Here is a 17,517-nt window from a genome sequence, read left to right as displayed (position 1 = left end):
ACAGCTGTGATAGGCTCCACCACGCCCCGCGACCCTTGTGAGGAGAAGCGGTACAGATAATGGATGGATGGTAAAATGATAGAAAATCCACACAAAAAAGCAAATTCCACAAAACTGTGTTGAGGGATATGCTATGCAATATGCATATGCCAATGACACAATTTGGGTGTGGGTTTGGATAAAAGTGCAGCAGAAATGTATTTTGAAGTACGCATACCATCCGTGTTTTTTAAATCAACATAAGGAAGTAAAGAAGGGAGAGAGGAAGGATGAGGCAGTGGATGGAAGAAATGGTGGAAGGAAGTGATGGCAGATGCATGGAAGGAAGCAAGTAAGGGGGAATAACGTATTCACAAACCCACATCAAGACTTGAAACCCTAAGACTGGCCTTGAAACCCTTACTTGTAACCTTAATCCTTGTTTAAAATCCTAACAAAGGCTTGAACCGCTAATGACAAACCCTAACCTAGCCTTGAAACCCTAACTCAAAACCCAAACACTGGCTAGAAAAAAATGCTTGCTTAAAAGTGACGACAATTTGGTACTTTGATTAACGTTTTCGCAGGAAACATGAAGACGATGCACATGATTTTCTTTAGCAAGTCACGCGAAATGACGTGGTAGGCCAAATCTGGCCCCAGGGCCTTAAGTTTGACACTGTTGATTTATGAAATTTAACTGCGTTTAATAAATGCACAATACCTTTAATAAATAAACGTGTGAATTTGATCAAATAAAAGTAATTTGAAATGTTGTGTTGACCTACTCACGGCCCACTGTGTAGTCCATTGACGGTAAATCAGAACATGCTCTGTACATGAGGCAGGCAAACCGAATATTGCCTGAGGTGAGCATTTTTGACTATGTATTACAGGATCATAAGATAGCGCCATTTCAATATGAAAATAAATTTTACAATTTAGAAGTAAAATTCAACATTCTACACTGCCCGTGGAGACAACTGCCTCTTACGACTTCCGTTTTTGTTTTTTTCCCCGTAATCGCCATTTTGGATTTGGAGTTGGCTTACTTTGGCGTTATCTTCCTGCAGGAAGGCTAGCGGCTTTCAGTTATCACACTGGGCACTGGGTGGTGCTGAAAGAATCATTGAGGAGGACGTTGATTTCCACATGTCCGCATAACTTGCATCCTTTCTCTCACCGGTTCAACACTCCTTCCGTCGTCTCGCTGCGGAATTCCAAGCGGTCGCGATAGCTGCAAGCTAACTAGCTTGTAAGCTAGCCGCGAAACAGAGCATCGGCACCGGCTTTTTGAACAGAGGAAGTACCCGCAGGCCCACCAAATTGTCTTTCGTCGCTCATCCACGGAGGTTATCGGCCTACCTGGCTTACCACCCAGTGAGTAAAATGCACCCACATCGAAGAACGCAATAACGGTCATGTCCAAAAGGATGCTGTAACGCTGAGGGGGCTAACCGAACCGAGGGGAGCTAACACAACAGCTAATGGTAGCCACGACATCATCGGTGGCGCACAAAGTTGACAAAATGAACCACTGTTGTGCTCAATGACCCCGATGGCTTTAGTCAAAGACTGGTCCTAAATACACCGCATGCTCCTGAACGCGTGTACGGGCACACTGATTCTCAGTCGTTTGAAACGCCTTTATCGAAGCTTACCCGCCCGAAGAGAATCGGGCCTCAGGGACAATCTCATGGTTCGGTTTTGATCCAATATGATCCATACACTGAAGTTTGTGTCGTAAATAACACTCGGAGATAAACTGTGTGGACGTTGTGAATGTGTTTGTCAGGAGAGATGTATCAAATCCCAGTGAACGACTTGACAAAATTGAGGAAAGCCAGGAAACAAGTGAAAATTGCACTTGGAGATATTGGACTGGAGTACTGCAAGGAAGCGGTAAATGTGAGTGTACATTAGTTTTATTTCTTTCGCGAGTTGTTCCATGTTATGGACTTGGTTTTGTGTTTTATTTTCTGTTGTTTATTCTGTTTTATTTTCCATGCAGGAATTCAAGGATTTCAATCCTGGTGAGGAAGTTTTCAATGAGACTGAGTACACTGATATATGTGTCTGGCATCCTTCATTCTCCAAAATACAGGTAACGCTTGTTTTCAGTTCTATACTGCTTTTGTTGAAATCACCATGCGATATAATGTATGTCCTTTTTCCCTCTAGAAGTATCGATCAAGGCCTTACTGCTGCAGAGAATGTCGGTTTTCTTCCGCAACCTACGCTGGTTACAAGAATCACTTCCGCCATGCACACAAGAGATTAATTCAGGATAAAGTTCTTCTCAACTGTTCTCATTGCACGTTCGTTGCAAACAAGAGAACATTGGAGATTCACGTTAGAGTATTCCATAAGGACAAATTGGACCAGCAGATATCTAGGCTCAATGCAGTCAAACAGAGACAAGCGGCAAACAAGTTTGGCCTTGGCTCGACAAGATCGTTGTACTTTTGCAAAAAATGCAATTACCGTGACAGTCTCTACAATACCGTGAGAAGGCACATCTACCGGGAACATTTTAAGCATGTTGTCGCCCCATATCTGCGCATGATTCCCAAATCATCACTTCCAAACGGTGCCTCGTTTAACGGAGACAGCATCCTCTGCAAACGCTGCAAGTTTACCGCAAAAACCTATGAGTCGCTGGTGCAGCATGTCATAGAATACCATGAGCGCATAGGCGCTCAGGTAACCGCCATGATTGGACATGCTAATGTTGTTGTTTCCAATTTGCCAAGCATGTCCCAGAAGTCTTCTATGATTATGAATGGGGGGTCCTCACTCATAGTCAAAGCAAAAGGACAACCAGTCATTGGCTACTTAAAGCCCACGTCCCCTGTGTTTAAAAGTCAGTCCTTGGGGGCAGCCAAACAGGTGAGCTCTAAAGCCCCCCCAAGCGCTGTGGCTGAGGGGAATGTGGCTGGTGTCAACACATCCCAGACGCAGAAGTGGAAGATATGTACAGTGTGCAATGAGCTCTTTCCCGAGACCCTCTACAGTGCTCATTTTGAAAGTGCGCACAAGGCAAGGATCGTGTGGGCGATGGCCAAGTATATCATGAAAATCCACAACTTTACCAGCAAGTGTTTGCTTTGCAACCGCTACCTGCCCAGCGACACGCTGCTTAACCATCTGCTAATACATGGCATCACTTGTCCACAGTGCCACTCTGCTTTCCACAGTGTTGAGAAACTCCTTGAGCACGAGCGCCAGGCCCACATGAATGCCTTTGTCGGACCGCTTGGCTCAGCGCCGCTCACGTTTGATCTCACCATCAAACAAAATGTCCAGCTCCATGTTCTCACCTTTAACATGAACGAGACCGAGAACAAAGATAAGTCCGTCTCTTCTCTTGGCAAAATGACGCCTTCCCTCGCCGAAATGCAGACTCAAGCACTTGAAGGTACGTTCGCCCCACAGAGGGATGCGGCCGACGCTAGCAAGACGATGTGTCCGCTTTGTTGCACCCCTGTGAAAGAGCCGGTGCCGAATGCTTTGGCCTTTCACCTAAGGCAGCGACATCAGGTACTCCAAACAATGCATCCAGTCGAAAAGCAGATGACATACAAGTGCATCCATTGCTTGGGAGTGTACACAAGCAACATGGTGGCTTCCACAATTACGCTGCATCTCGTCCAGTGCAGAGCAGTAGGAAGGAAGCAAGCGAGTCAAGGTGTCAAGGTGACATTTAACACGTCGGGGATTCCCTTGGTCAAGAGAATGCTGCCCACACCCGTGGCCAATTACGGCAAGAAGATCAAACTAATTGGAGAGTCAGTGCTTCCTTCCACCACTTTAAGGAAGACTGCTACTGGAGACCTCGCTCTGGATCCTAAAAACAAGGAGCACAAGACATTTGAGGCGCGCAAAAAGTTCCTACAGTCCTACTTCAATCAGCGACCTTATCTCTCCCCCGCTGAAGAGAGGAAACTGTCTGCGAGCCTGTGGATATGGAAATCCCACATCTGCAAGCACTTCGCAACTTTGCAGAAAGAATGCAAAAGTCAATGTGAGTCATCAAACGCGTCTGTGCTGCTTGGATTTGACATGCAGGCACTCAAGAAAGTGAAGCACGACATGAACTTTCAGACCGTCCAGATTGAAGGCACTTCAGGGGCGGGGCCCGGTCGACTCAAGTCTGGTATTCCAAACATGGCCCGAAATTCTCAGACCGTCTCCTCCGCTGCAAAGAACATTTGCACAGAGCCCATTCTAATTGACTCAGACAGTGAGCCAGAAATCCAGCAGACACCTGTTTCTAAGAGAAATGGTGACTCGGACCTGCACAAGAGTGAAGACCAACAGCCAGGCGACTCGACGCTCACGGAAGAGAAGGAGGCAGGCGATTCGACGCACACGGAAGAGGAGGAGGCAGGCGACTCCACGCACATGGAAGAGAAGGAGGCAGGCGACTCGACGCACACGGAAGAGGAGGCAGGCGACTCGACGCACACGGAAGAGAAGGAGGCAGGCGACTCGACGCACACGGAAGAGAAGGAGGCAGGCGACTCGACGCACACGGAAGAGGAGCAGCCTGGCGACTCGACACACACGGAAGAGGAGGCGGGTGACTCGAAACTGATGCAAGAAGCGGCAGGCAACACAACGCCGACGGAAGAGGAGGCGGGGGATTCGGCGCACACGGAAGAGAAGCAGCCAGACGACTCTACGCGCGCGAATGATAAGCAGGCAGACGACTCAACACAAATGTTTGAGAAGTCGCAAGCCGACTCTTCACCGACGGCAGAGAAGCAGCAAGGTGACTCGACAGACACGGCAGAGGAGGCGCCGGCCAACTCGACTGAGACGGAAGAGAAGCAGCCGGCCAACTGGAGCGACGCAGGAGAGAAAGAACCAGTAAACACAGAAGAGCCTGTGAGCGACAATGAAATATCTTTGCAAGTTGAAAATACAAACGCGTGAATCTTTGGTCATGTCTGTGCTTGGGAAGTGTGCCTTGTTAATGTCTGAAAGATGTTTCCATTGTTGTCCGGTGAAATGCATTTCCCTCCAAATTTGGTGATTGCTATTATTATATTTAATAATAAACCAATAATTTTCTTTGTTTTGATTCAAGAAAAAATGGAAACGCATGCTTTTAGTTGGACAACAATGAAAAGAAATGGCCCACAACTTAACATTGTTCCAGGGTTTCATTGTACTGTATATAGTTGATGTTCATTATTTCCCCCCTGTAACCTGTTCACCTATGACTAGACCTGGTCTCATTTCACAGAGAAATATATTTTTAATCAATGGTATTAAACGTACTGGATTGCCAATATTCATTTGAAAAATGTATAGTAATTATGTTCACATTTTCAATAAAACATTTATAAAGAGAAGTGGAGTGAGATTTTCATTGAGCAAAAAAAAAAAAAAAATCATCATCATGCCTTACAATTGAAAATATGCTCACTTTGGAGATAATGTGAACGAGTTTGGATGGCACTGCTTAACAAAATATTCCAAGTGTCCTTTAGGTCATACATGTAATAGAACTGAACTGATAATGTTTCAGTGAATCCCTTTGCCTACATTTGTTCAAGTGCGATTTGTGTTCAGATTTTGACCCGAACGTAAGCTCTATAGGGCAATATAAATGGCTATGAATCACAATAAATACCTATTAATATGACTAATACTCTGTTTACCATTGTGATCGTATCGTTTTCATTTTGACTTACCTGAACATAATTATAGACATGTAAAAAAAAAAGGATCCAAATGGCCTTTGATAGAAGAAGTTTTGTTATTTATGATTGTATTTTGCAGTTAAACGTGAAAAGTAGGACGCTGGTCGACGTTGCTCAGGCCCGGGAAATACGTCATGACGAAGGGTGGTACTTCCGGTTAGCGGCCGCTCGTCTAATTCCGTAAGTGCATCAACTCGTTAAAGGCACTGAACGTTACGACAAAAGCGGAGAGACTGGTTTGTTGCTCTCACTAAGTGGATTTGCTGGACTGTTGTGACACGAATTCATTCACATATAATATAGAAGTAGTTGTGTTTGGCATCAATGTACGTCATTAATGGAAATACTGGCTACAAAAACAAATGCTATTTATTCCAAAGTATTTTTTTACGCACTCTCTTTGCGACTTACCTTCTCTCGATTTTCTACAGCTTTATGAACTGGATCTAATTAAAACTGAGCAATTAGATAGGGTATCAGTACAATGGATATTGAGAAGTAGTAGTAGGGTGAAGTAATAGGGTGTTAAACATAAAACCATGAATTACATACGCCAAACCACACAACATTATTATCTTTCAGCTCCAGGGATCAAGGCATTGCATCCTGTGTAATGTCAGTTGGGTCGGCGGCGTGTGGGGTGCGACAAGCTAGCAATGTCCTTTATTTCCTTTCGGTGGCGCTCGTGTCCCATTAATCTATTAAACCTGTCAGGACAATGTTTAGTACTGACTTGACGTTAGGCGAATGTTTCCCAAGCCTTTGCTAAGCCAAGGAACATATTTCACATTAGGAAAATCTCACGGTACAACACCAATTAAAAATGCCACAAAATGTAAATATAATTGAATAATCATGATGATGTTTCAATTTACTTACAAATTTACTGAATCAATATACAGTAGGCCTACTTGCAGGAATTGAAGAAGGGCACTCAGATCTGCGTAACTCATACTGTTTGGGTCAAATTTAACCCGTTTTGAGACTTGATAAGTACACTGGAGACTATGTGCGTCTTGTTTTCTTGGACCTGTCTGCAGTTTGATACGGTGGACCACAGTATTCTGTTGGCTCGTTTGCAGCACCAGGTGGGAATTAGTGGTAGCGCTCAAGTGGTTTAGAGTTTATTTGACAGGCAGGGCATTTTGTGTTAGGCATAGCCTTGGTTGTCTTACTCTGTCCTACTGTCGTATGGTGTTCCACAGGCTTCAATTCTGGGGCCCCTGCTGTTCTCATTATATTTACTTGCCCCAGGTTTCCATCTTAGTAATTTGTGTAAAGCTGTCACCATCCTTTTCTTTGTCAATGCAAGTTTAAAATATGTATAAAACATTTACTCACTTAACTTAAAACCAATTGTTTCAATCTAATATTGAAATGTCTGTTATAATGTTTCGTGCACTTGACACTAATAAATGTATTAAATACTCTTCTGCGAAGCACATTGTGTCTTCCACTCGCCAAGTGCAGTGAGTGTGAGCGTGGTGATGCCAGTTGCAGGTGACTGGTTTGAGGTCTGCAGCCCCGCTGATAACTAATCAGCCAACCTCCTCATTCATGTGTAAACAGCTCTGCTTCTCACCATGGAATAGCTACCAAACATTGCTGTACTGTGGTTACTGCAGTGTTGCTGTATTAAACGTCCTTCGCTTGACTATGTCTCACTTTGTTTTAAAAATGCTTGCGCGAGTGACATAAAACACATTACATCGGGTGTATTGGACATACTGACAGCCAGGAATTATGCTACTATACTTGATCACAAACACCGCCACGTCCATCCATCCATTTTCTATTCTGCATATCCTGTTTAGGGTCGAAGGAGTTGGACTTCCAATCTACAGTAGATGTAGACAACCAGCCATACATACACACATTAGCACTTAACTTGTTACTTATATATAGTGCTTGTATAGGTGATAGGTGGAGACTATCTTACTTCTCCGCGTTTATTGCGTCATATTTGTTAATGCCCTTGGTTCATTTTCTATCATGTCAACGATGTCCCTGTTTTTGCCCGCAAGTCAATTAATCAATCCAGACCTTAAACACGGTTGACTTTACTGCTCTCAATTGACATCTTTTTACATCGCGTCATCATCCGCGAAGGTTGAAAAATGTAACAAACCATTTTTGACAAACTAAGGACTAAAAAGTAATACGTGTTTTCAAATGTGGCGAGTGTCATCGGGGTGAAAAAAAAAATAAAGTACGGATACTTGAAAACTCTACTTTAGTACAGTAAGAAAGTATTTGCACTTTTCTACATTCTTTCCCACCACCGATGATAAATATATTGTTTAAGAGTTATCATTTCTTGCACACACAATAGATCAGTGCCTGCTAAAGTAATGTGCATTAAAGGTAATGAGCAGCCCTGTTATAACTGTGAAAGTGCAGTACTGTGTGTACACATGGATTGATTTCCACCTTTGTGTGCGATTGAATTTGCATGAACCACTATGCTAGCATTGAGCTGTCAAAACTCAGCCACACCATTCAATGCAACAGTTATACTCAAACCATCTCAGCAGAGTTTAATCAACTAAATGAATGAAGTGAGGAATTAAAATGATCACATAAACCTCATTGTCCAACAACATTAATTCACACATTTTATTCATTTGCCCTTTGTGTACATTTGGTAAATTATTGTTGAGAAAAAAAAAGTGGCACATTTCAAGGCAACAAATGAAAATTGCCTTTCCCGCATTTTACAACAAAGAAATAAGAGAAAGAAACTTAAAGATATAAGTAAAAACAACTCAGCAAATTGTCGTGCAGCAAACAACTTGCTTTTCTCGCGCTAACTAACATTGCTGCCGTAAATGTCAATCATTTATATTTCAAAGTTGCTCCAACTTAAAGGACTGTTTGAGCCTCCAAAAAGTTGTTTTTTACAGTGGAGTCCGTGACATCACATACAAGTAACTTCACACCGCGAATGAATGGAAAGACAGTTAAATCACGTTTGCTTATATTTACATCACGCGCCGCCTTCCCTCACCCTCGCCCTCATTCACACAAAAGCGGGCACCATGCCGGGGTTGCAGTGGTGTGGGTATGGTAAGGCAGCAGAGGCGTGCAGAGCCGACGGGCCTGGGAGGAGGTGGTGGGTGTGGCTGTAAGTCAGGAGAGTGGCGTGGCCGAGGGCGAAGGGCCCGCCGTTGTCCTCCGCGGAATGCGGCTGAGCGCCCTCTGCGAAGGTCTCCAACATGACTGCCTTCTTACTCTTCTTGTTCTTGTTGGACACTTTCCTGTTGCGAGTCTGAATGCCGTCTTTTTTCATGGCGAGGGGTCGGTTGACCTGCGAGGAGAACTGTATTTGTCAGTCGCTGAAAGTGAAAGAACACCATACCTGACAAAACATCTGAATCGCTCACATTGTGGAGTTTGAAGTAGAGTCCACAAGCGTTGCACACGGGCTCCCCATTTGCATTGCGTCTCCACAGTGTCGTTGTGCTCGTGTGACAGTTGGCACACTCTGTGCCTGCCCGCTTGCTGACGATCTGAAAAACAAAACAAAGAAGTGTTCTTTCTTTCATATTTTTGTACCCGAACGTAAAAGTGCCGCTGTTATACCAGTCTCTTCTTGGGTCGGATCAGAGGCCTGTTTTGACCATTCATCTTGTGGTAGAGTCCGCAGGCGTTACACAGGTAGTGGCCGGTACCGTCACGGCGCCACAGAGGGGTTGCTGTAGCTCCACAGTTGACACACTCTCTGGCCTCTGTTTAAACAAAGTCCTACTCTGAATGTGTGAAATCCAGTTACATTTTTTTTTCTTAGGTGTTGTATTATCTTGGAAACTTCTGGAAAGAGTCAGAATGACATTTAACACAGACGCTGTTGGAAAAAGGTTTACAAATACGGTCCAACGGGGGTGTCGAAAGTCCGACCCGAGGGCCATTTATAGCCCTTGACATGTTTTTGGATTGCCCGCTGCATGTCTTAATAACAAAGTTAAACATCAAAAGGTTACAGAAAAAAGTCAAAAATTGGAAGATAGTGCGCTTTTTTTTTTTAATTAAAAAAAAGTAACCAAATTAAATGTTATAAGATATCTTTTTTTTTTTTTTAAAGGGAAGTCAACCCCCCAAAATCTTGACAATAATATATTTTGTGTGCCTCCACGAGTCTAAATACTGCATTCTAATTAATATTGCATTTGTGGAATGTGAGTTAAGCAACAAAATCCACCGTTTTTGATCCATCTCAGTGGGCGGCCAAACATAGTGTTTATAGCAATTCAACTAAACGCTTTAAGTTGTGCTGTTGTGAAAATTGGCTTTCCCGCATTTCACACCCCAAATAAATTCTCAGCAAATTGGGTTGGAGCGAACAACTTGCTTGCTTTGTTGCACTAACTAACATTGCTGATGTAGATGTCAGTAATTTATATTTTAGAGCGGAAGTCAACACAAACATATTTTTTTCAAGACTATGTTCCCAGCAGGCCCACAGAGTTGAAACACGGCATTCTGATTAATTTTGCCTTTGTGGAATATAAATTAAGCAGCAAAATGCACTCGTTTTTAGCCATCTCTGGGGGCGGCCATTTTGTCTTCTGTCAACTGAAAACGACGTCACAACTGCTCACAACGACCAATCACGGCTGACCTGTTTTCTGAATCTGGGCCTTGATTGGTCGTTGTGAGTAGTTGTGATGTCATTTTCACTCGACAGAAGACAAAATGGCCGCCCCCTGAGATGGCTAAAAACGAGTGGATTAACACTTATTCCGCAATATTTATCAGAATGTCCTGTTTCAACTTAGTGGGCTTGCATAGAACATATTCTTGAACAAAAATATGTTGGTGTTGACTTCCCTCTTTACACTTTTCCCAACTTAAATGACTGTTGTAGGCCCCAAAAGTAGAAGTTTTTCTTTGCAGTTTACAAGAACTCCTGCCCTTTTGATATGTGAAATGTTGACATATTTGATTATTTTGTCAGTTTCTAAACCCTACATCTAATCATGCTGGATTGTGAATGACTTTGTTCTCACCTGGTGTGGATATTCTCATTTTGTTGCGCAGTTTCGGGGAGTACGCGGGGCTCATCCAGGCGCCGGGGCTGCTGTAGTAGTTGGCTGCGGCGTACTCCTGAGGGCCCGTCACGTACGGACTGTACGGGCTCAGCACGTGCGCGTGCGAGTGGGACGTCGGCGTGTACATGCTTCCGACCGCAGGGGTCAGATTTAGGAAACCGCCGCAGGACGCCGACCCTCCGAGCGGGCTCATGCGCTCAGCCTTGAGGGCCTCCTGAGGCTGAGGACTCTCCCTAAGCGGAGATGAGTATCCATCCCTGGAAGGGGTGAGAGAGGAGGAGACCCCCGTGTACAAAGAGGTGGGGAACGTGGTTTTGTTCAGAGGGCTGCTGCTCCAGGTGGTGTCTGGAGGATTGTAGGGTGAGCCCAGGGAGTGACCGGACGGCCCGTCCAGCAACTGGAGGTTGCTGAGGAGACTCGGTGAGGTGAACACCTGGCGGACTTTTGGACAGAGCAGAGGTCACGGAAAGCCGTTTGGGTCGTTTCAAAATTGGAGGACATTTTCTGTCCACCCCTTGTGAAATTGACAAAAAAATCCATCCGCGAAATACAGAAACCTGCGCTTGGAGTGTAAATTATACTGTAGCTGTCCCGAGATAATATGTAAATGTAGGTGAGGCAAATGTTTTACTTAAAAATGACTTAAAATTCCAAATATCTCTTGAGCACTCCCTAAAATGGGCTTTTTCTCATGTCTCTCCAGCTTGATGATACATTTACAACTGCAACAGATAAAAGTCATTTCCAATCATCTTTTGGGGTATGAACTTAATTGTCTTCCTTGGAATTGTTGAACATTTTGTTTTATCACAGGCATATTTGAAATACGGATAATTGCCCTCCAAAGTTGTGTCCCTCAACGAAAATGTTTCTGTTTGATTCTGTTATTATATCGATAACCTTTTTAGCAATCTCGAGGAAGAGGAAAAAAATGAGCTTCATGACTCAGCAAAGCCCAAGTCTGACCCAAGTCCTCTTTTCAATGGTTTTCAAATGCAACCTGTTATGCATAGTATCAGAACAAGACATAATAAAAATAATATATATATATATATATATATAGGTTTGTCCTTGACCAGTTTGCATAGCAGCTAAAACAGTTAGCATGACCGCTTCAGTAAAATCTCTAGCATTATTTGCAACCCTCTTACTTGTAATTAGAATCGTACAAAATTTGAAATAGCATTCAAAATTAACGTTTTTATTCATCTGCAGTATAAATGATTTATTCTGCAATACATTCTGAATATATGATTATATATTTATAATTTATATATAACCCTTTCATGCAAAGTGGTCACTACAGTGGACAGCTATTTAAAAGTTGCTTACGCCTATATTAATTAAACTAAAAAATATATTTATATTTTGAATAATAACATGAAATCATAATTAATGCATGAAAGGGTTAAACGTATTTTTTGAAATTTAGATTAATTAATATAGGCGAAAGCAACTTTTAAATAGCTGTCCACTGTAGTGACCACTCTGCATGAAAGGGTTAATATTTTGAATATATGTTTTTCAGGTGCCTGAATCGCTATCAGCGTTGCGCCAAACATAAATCTATTTGACAAATAAAATATCTCATGAAAAGTATATCATTAATGTTTGGGCTGGGTGAATTAAATTATATTATAGGCTATTACCTGTTTTTTTTTTTTTTTTAAATATATAAACAGCTTTTCAAAAATGCTGATGCCTCAAGTGTCCTCCAATTTTGCAACGAGATTTTTTTTATTTTTATCATATTGCGAAATGACTGAAAGTGCTTTTGGAAGGATTCATGGGTGCCCACTGACCCGAGCTGTTCCTGTAGGTGGATGCCGTTCGATTCTGACTCGGGCTGGAGAAGAAGGATGACAGGTTGGTGTAGTCTGTATCCTGGCTGGAGAAGAAGGCGTCTCCGTCTTCTCCTGGCGGCAGCAGACTGGACTCGGAGGAGAAGGCCGCCAGAGGATCTGAGCCCAGCAGCGATGAAGACACCCAGTGAGATGGCTCTGAAGACTCCTCCATCTTGCCTTTTTTTGTACCTACAGAAGGTGAGAATGTCAAAGTATGGTAGGTGGTGGGCTAAAACACAGCTATCATACTAAAGGCCTGGGGGCCAGATCTTGCCCACCGCATCATTTTATGAGGCCTGCTAAAGTAAGTGTCGACTTCACGTTTCCTGCTACATGGATTTGTTCTTTACGTTTTGGCAGAAAATTAACTGCTCTTTCTCTTCACTTATCGGAAAATATTACAGGCATTCCCCCCCCCCCCCCCCCACCACCACCAAATCGCTTCCTAACATTCATTTAACAATACTTGGATGGAAGTATTTGCTTGCCACAATTTTAGAATTTTACAAGACTTATTCAATTTGTTATTTTTCACAGTCTTGGACAGGTTAAGCAATCTTGGTTTTCTTGAAAGGTGCGATTTGAATTTACTATTATACTATTATTAGTATTGTAACAAAAAAAAAAAGAATGTTTACATGCTTTCTTCGAGCATTTAGATGGTTAACTTACACAAGTGTTACTGTATTAAACGTTTGTGTTTATAGATGCAAAATGCCGTCGTCAATAATCAGTTTTCAGCTAAAAACAAATCTTTTGTAAATGGCTTCTAAAGACGGAGGATTGGCTCCCTGAGCAAGATGAATAGGAAACAAATTGGCTGTCAGATTGTTAATGACAACTACAAAGCTTCAAGCACATATATTCTCGTCACAACACTTGAAATTGAAAATACGCTCATTTGTTTCAACCGTCTTGTTGATGGTGTAACGGTTCACCCGCTGCACGTAGTTCCCACTCGGTGACGAATGTGAATGCTAGCATGAATGATTGTCTTTCTCTATACGTGCCCTGTGATTGATTGGACACTAGCGTAGAGTGTACTCTGTCTTTGACCCAAAGTCCCTGCGACCCTGAATAAAATAAGCTGTATAAAAAGAATGGATGGATGGATAAGTTTAACCCTTTAATTTTCAAAGAAATATTTATCACTTAAAATGGACTCATCTAATCATGAAGCAGCAATCTCCCACAAAAATCGCCCAAAAAGTTATAGTAATGATTAATGGCAAACGTTTCATCAAATAGTGCCAAACACTATTAACCTGATTCATTATTATAATTAACCTGATTCACTATTATAATTAAATAATAGTAATTGTATAAAATATAAAGTAAGTAAAATACATTAGTTGTGTACTGTATGCCAATAAATGTCAACAGTTTAAATGTGGAATTTCTAGTATTTGGGAGTGTCGGTTGAGGGTTTAATTCGATTTTATTATAACACAACGGTAATTGTAGAACTCATTATAGCCTTTGCATTCAAGCATTATTCCATAAATGAACTTAGAAAATGACATGTTGGCACAGAACGTTCAGTTGATGACTAGCGAGATCACGAGACAGCTATGTCTGATGTATTGATACAATAAATATGTCAACAGGAAATGTGCCAACGCAATAAAAATCCTTCAAGTCATTCATTCAGAGCCGATCAAAAGACATTGTATTCAATAATAAAACCATTTGAACTGACAACAATTACTGTATACTAAACTTCAACTACACATGCGTCCATCGTAGAGGATTGAAATGAAAGGCTTAATTAACATTACATATAATAATCCAAACGATAAATAACATTCTGCAACTACTACAGTATGTAAAATGCATACTAAAGTAGAATATTCCGATAAGCATCAATAACAAAAATGAATATGAAACTGCTTCAAGCGACGCTTCAGATGCACTAACATATGTGGATCGGCATCCACTGCTGACAGTTGGGTTGTGTGTGAGTTGTGTGACTTACCTTATGAGATGTAACTGTTAAGGGAGTTGAAAGTCACACTGGGTTCAAATGTTCAGGACAAAGTGTGTTCTTCCAGGTCGAGGGTGCCTCAACTTGACTGACCTTGACTAGAAAAAAAAACAAAAAACTCCTCCGAACTGCAGTAACGTTTAGGGCCCACAGTGTGTGTGGGAGGGATTGGGGGCAACTTTCAGAGAGACACACCTCCCCCCCCAAAAAAAGGATACAGATGACAAAAAAAGTACTATAGGCCTAATGTCTGCAACCAATACCTTAAAATGGGATTCGAAATAATCTCCAAATATATGAATGCAGAATTATCAACGATTCATCTTTCAGGGTTCCATAAGTGCAATGATTAATAAATCAAATTGAAACATGTACAGTATACTGAGGAACACTCAAAACAAACATCAGATCCAAACTTTTTAATCAATCGATTCAACGAGGGATGCAAACAGATTAGTTTGCAATATAAGTTTAAAATACTACTGGGATGTCTCACCCGAAATGCTCACAGTGAGTTTGACTGACGGGTGAAGAAAACAAATATTCTAAGTTAGGCGACAAAGAATGATTTTTCTGACATGGCGATGCAAAGCGCTGCAGTGACGGCGAGAGATGCGGTCTGATACGACGCGGCCTGGATATGCACAAGTCCATCCACACTGTGGCGGCCATTTGATAGTCAAAGCAGTGCCGCCACTCTCTTCTCTTTGTTCATTTACAGTTTTCAGGGAAATGAGGGGAGAAGAAGACGCACTGGGCATTTGTGCAAATTGTGGCAATTAAACCGCACTGTTAAGTTACGAGGCTGCATGGCGGACGAGAGAAACTACCAACCATGCGCATGTAGAAAAATATGACGTACAATTGTGACCCTCAGCCAAATTTCCGCCGCTGAATGTTTGTCCCGACAGATGTGAAAAGACAAAAGATGAGTCAAACATGGACTTCACAGCACCCCAGAAAAGTTAAATAAATAAATAAATAGATAAATCAGAAGTTAGTGGCAATGCCGAGTGGAGTGAAGCGGTCCACAATGTATCCCACATTGTTGAACGTGTACCCCAAAAATGAGGCATCATCTCGGCCACACTTAGTTTTAATCTAATTCTGTGTTATGGCAACCTAATTCCTCAAAAACTACAGTTTGGATAAACTTGCACTGAAAAAGAAAATGAAATGAATCCATTTTTCTGAGGTATGCTCCTCTGGCATACGGCAACTGACAGACATTTTGTGTTCCGGACAAGTTACTTTGTAACGTTCCTTTCACTTGAGGCGAGAGATAATCGATCAATTCCTCCATTGACAAGATGTCTTTTTTTTTGTTTTTTTTGTTGCTAATTTCCCGGTTAGAAACAAAACAATAACTTACATTTTGCTTGAACTGCTCTAATTTAGTACGTTTTTATCCCCCCAAAATTAGCATATTCATGCATTTTCCAAAGCCTCGACGTGTTCCAAGGTGTTACATGGCATTAATATCTCACACGGTTGGTTGGTTAGAGCGATTTGTTCACACGTTGCAGACAAACGCAACCAATTTGGCTAAATATGTTTGCATAACAACTTAGCATAGCTTAACTTAGCATGTTAGCATTGTAGCAATTCTCAGTTGAAATAGCACACAACCACAACATGGGCAACATGTAAACCTCCACTCCTTATCTGTGTGCCTCAGCACTTTCTCCGCTCATTTGCTGTTTTGCCAAAAGTCATTATAACACGTTAGCCTAACGTGTTAGGGTTGAAGCTATTCCCTTTCACAAGAGTCCCCGTCCAACAAGGCTCCAAATTAAATCTTTATCCATCTGACTTGGTGTTTTGTGTTATCTTGCTACATGTTAGCATACCAACTGTTAGCATTTTAGTTTAGGCCAAACGATAAAATAGTTCCACAAGGCAAGCCCAACTCGCAATACATCCTTCACAAATGTGGCTTTCCAACCTTTTGAAATATGTAAATTGTTGTTATTATTAGATTAGATGGTCTGAAGAACGTTGTACACATCGACTAGTTGTAGTCAATGTTCAAACGCAATAGTTGTATCAGATATTTTTTGTTTACATTATATTATACAAACATATACAAATAAAAATATATAAACATAATAAAATAAAAAACGTTTAAACATTAAACAAAAAAAATATTTTTAATAAAGATCGATTTTTTCATTGAGTTATTCATTTTTATGTTAAGTTTATTATTATGGTTGGTTAAAAACTGTTACACTGAGCACTTGCCTGCCCATACAAATATGATGAAGCTCAGGTTTGATTTGCACGACAAGTGGGGTATTAACTAAACAATGTTCGTTAATTATGGTTTGCAGTGCAGTAGAACTACACCGCATGCACTCATATTTTGGTTACTTCATTCTATTTGAGCTCATCAGTACTCCACCACTGTAAACAACCGCTGCAATTGTCAAACGATACCAAAAGTGAGCATTGTTATTCATCGGCTCATTTGCATCTCCCTCTATGATACAGCTCGTGTCTTGCAGAGAGACGCTGCAGCTTACCTTGACCTAATTACAAAAACATTAGCAGCAAGAATCATAAAGTCAATATGATTCGATATGCTGATGCATGTAACCCTTAATGACTGCACTTTCATTTTAGTGATGATGGTGTTCATATGTATTCGTACAAGAATGAAGTGGTGAGCATGTGTGAGCGAGATGAGCCCAACTGGGCAGGGATGTGGCTTGTACCGCCATGCGAGTAGGCTGCTCCGCTTAGATAAGTGCTTATCAAGATGAAAGGAGGAGGCCAGGAATTCAACGCTGTCATACACCCAGACACACACACGCCCCCCCCCCCCCCACACACACACACAAGACAGTAACGTCCACAGATACAGCGCATGCAATTACTGTATACGTACAGCACTCGCTCATTCAACAGTGACATGCTTTGAGCTGACACAGTATCATCTCATTTGGACGCTA

The 17,517-nt window shown here is 41.9% G+C and overlaps 3 protein-coding genes across 4 annotated transcripts in view; 1 reads left to right on the top strand and 2 right to left on the bottom strand.

Moving 5' to 3' along the window:
* The window catches only part of zhx3a (zinc fingers and homeoboxes 3a), a 56,130-nt gene extending 54,537 nt beyond the window's left edge, over positions 1 to 1,593 (bottom strand). Inside the window, exon 1 of the mRNA XM_086041329.1 lies at positions 1,032 to 1,593. The gene's annotated coding sequence lies outside the window, so the exon portion shown is untranslated. The remainder of the gene's footprint in view (positions 1 to 1,031) is intronic.
* On the top strand, positions 57 to 5,339 carry adnpa (activity-dependent neuroprotector homeobox a). The gene is made up of 4 exons (XM_086041328.1): positions 57 to 1,359; positions 1,775 to 1,887; positions 1,991 to 2,083; positions 2,161 to 5,339. Exons 2-4 carry the CDS (start codon positions 1,780 to 1,782, stop codon positions 4,915 to 4,917), a joined length of 2,958 nt encoding a protein of 985 aa, XP_085897454.1. The 5' UTR covers positions 57 to 1,359; positions 1,775 to 1,779; the 3' UTR covers positions 4,918 to 5,339.
* A 2,953-nt stretch (positions 5,340 to 8,292) lies between these two features.
* On the bottom strand, positions 8,293 to 15,702 carry gata1a (GATA binding protein 1a). Of its 2 annotated transcripts, XM_086040699.1 has the most exons (6): positions 14,558 to 15,702; positions 12,541 to 12,771; positions 10,697 to 11,179; positions 9,273 to 9,418; positions 9,074 to 9,199; positions 8,293 to 8,997 (listed from the first exon to the last, which is right to left on the bottom strand). In XM_086040699.1, exons 2-6 carry the CDS (start codon positions 12,752 to 12,754, stop codon positions 8,710 to 8,712), a joined length of 1,257 nt encoding a protein of 418 aa, XP_085896825.1. In that variant the 5' UTR covers positions 12,755 to 12,771; positions 14,558 to 15,702; the 3' UTR covers positions 8,293 to 8,709. The 2 variants fall into 2 exon arrangements, with proteins under 2 accessions (XP_085896825.1, XP_085896826.1); XM_086040700.1 differs by lacking the exon at positions 14,558 to 15,702 and having other exon boundaries at positions 12,541 to 12,947.
* Positions 15,703 to 17,517: the final 1,815 nt, after the last annotated feature.

The sequence above is a fragment of the Filicampus tigris genome, chromosome 9 (genome assembly GCF_054856515.1).
Source record: "Filicampus tigris isolate MCC_2025a chromosome 9, RoL_Ftig_1.0, whole genome shotgun sequence".
Taxonomy (NCBI): Eukaryota; Metazoa; Chordata; class Actinopteri; order Syngnathiformes; family Syngnathidae; genus Filicampus; species Filicampus tigris.
Note: the sequence above shows the minus strand (reverse complement) of the source record. Positions and strands in the feature narration are given on the sequence as shown.

Bases quoted from the DNA above. Each gene is read 5' to 3' on its own strand.
- gata1a (XM_086040699.1), bottom strand. From the start codon at position 12,754: ATGGAGGAGTCTTCAGAGCCATCTCACTGGGTGTCTTCATCGCTGCTG. The intron at 11,180-12,540 runs GTCAGTGGGCAC...TCTGTCCAAAAG, and splicing joins CACCTACAGGAACAGCTCGG to TCCGCCAGGTGTTCACCTCA. The intron at 9,200-9,272 runs GTATAACAGCGG...TTTGTTTTTCAG, and splicing joins TCCGACCCAAGAAGAGACTG to ATCGTCAGCAAGCGGGCAGG.
- adnpa (XM_086041328.1), top strand. From the start codon at position 1,780: ATGTATCAAATCCCAGTGAACGACTTGACAAAATTGAGGAAAGCCAGG. The intron at 1,888-1,990 runs GTGAGTGTACAT...TTTTCCATGCAG, and splicing joins ACTGCAAGGAAGCGGTAAAT to GAATTCAAGGATTTCAATCC. The intron at 2,084-2,160 runs GTAACGCTTGTT...TTTTCCCTCTAG, and splicing joins CTTCATTCTCCAAAATACAG to AAGTATCGATCAAGGCCTTA.